This window comes from Fusarium oxysporum, chromosome 5 (assembly GCF_000149955.1).
Source record: "Fusarium oxysporum f. sp. lycopersici 4287 chromosome 5, whole genome shotgun sequence".
NCBI classification, from domain to species: Eukaryota; Fungi; Ascomycota; class Sordariomycetes; order Hypocreales; family Nectriaceae; genus Fusarium; species Fusarium oxysporum.
This window is the reverse complement of record NC_030990.1, coordinates 1,601,966-1,602,765: the sequence shown is the minus strand read 5'-3', so window position 1 is coordinate 1,602,765 and position 800 is coordinate 1,601,966. Positions and strand designations below refer to the sequence as shown.

The window sequence follows — 800 nt, the reverse complement described above, 5'->3', positions numbered from 1 at the left end:
CCCAGTTACTCTCATCCTTTCTCTGACATCGATGCGATGCAACACTACGGCACGATCCAATAGCCTACATCTCTAAACTGGCTGTCAATAGGCCAGCCAAACCATTGCTGACACCAGAAAACAATGTCTCCATGGCGGCCATGGCGGTCAGGCTACAGCCCTGGCTTATACGATAACTGCCACATTATCTAGTGCGACAGTCTTGCAGCCGCCCGCATATCATCGTGGTCTCGTTATTCCCTGATCAAGCTAACGGACCCGACATGTCGACTACCTATCCTAGCTATCCTAGCAAACCACATTGCTTAGGAATGTCCCCAATAAGCCCGAATAAGAATAGAGTGGCTTCACCCTATAGTTTCCAGTCTCTTTTCCGGAGTCAACAAGACAAGGGTCAGGCTGGAATGGTTGTGTCAAGCCGTATACCAACGACTGACACGCAATCTCTGTGTACACTTCTTATACGCCTTTACTTCTTTGCTGCACCCGAGTCTCCTTATTCTCTTTCCTCTTCTCAAACCTGTTGCCGTGAGTCATGGCAAACGTGTCTTTGGACCGCGTGCCGGGGCGTTATCGTTTATCCATGCTACTTTGCTGCAAGTAGCTCACCCGGTTCTGCCGACGTGCATCTTTGTGTTACCATCGGACAGCCTCTCGTAGGCGTCTTCCGCCGTCATAACGGATCCTCGCCTTCGGCAATCCCATTTCGTCGACCTTGGGAGCTCATCGACACGGATTGGATGTTCTCTCCGCCATGACCTCCAACCGGCCTTGGCCGAGGCGCATGTTTGATCAGGGTA

General features: G+C 51.5%; 1 protein-coding gene across 1 annotated transcript; it reads right to left on the bottom strand.

Annotated features, from left to right (window-relative positions):
• Nucleotides 1-459: 459 nt before the first annotated feature.
• Nucleotides 460-677, bottom strand: FOXG_18150 (uncharacterized protein; the record flags this gene model as incomplete). Its single annotated transcript, XM_018398196.1, has 2 exons — nt 460-520; nt 610-677. 2 exons carry the CDS (start codon nt 675-677, stop codon nt 460-462), a joined length of 129 nt encoding a protein of 42 aa, XP_018234486.1.
• Between the last annotated feature and the right edge of the window lie 123 nt (nt 678-800).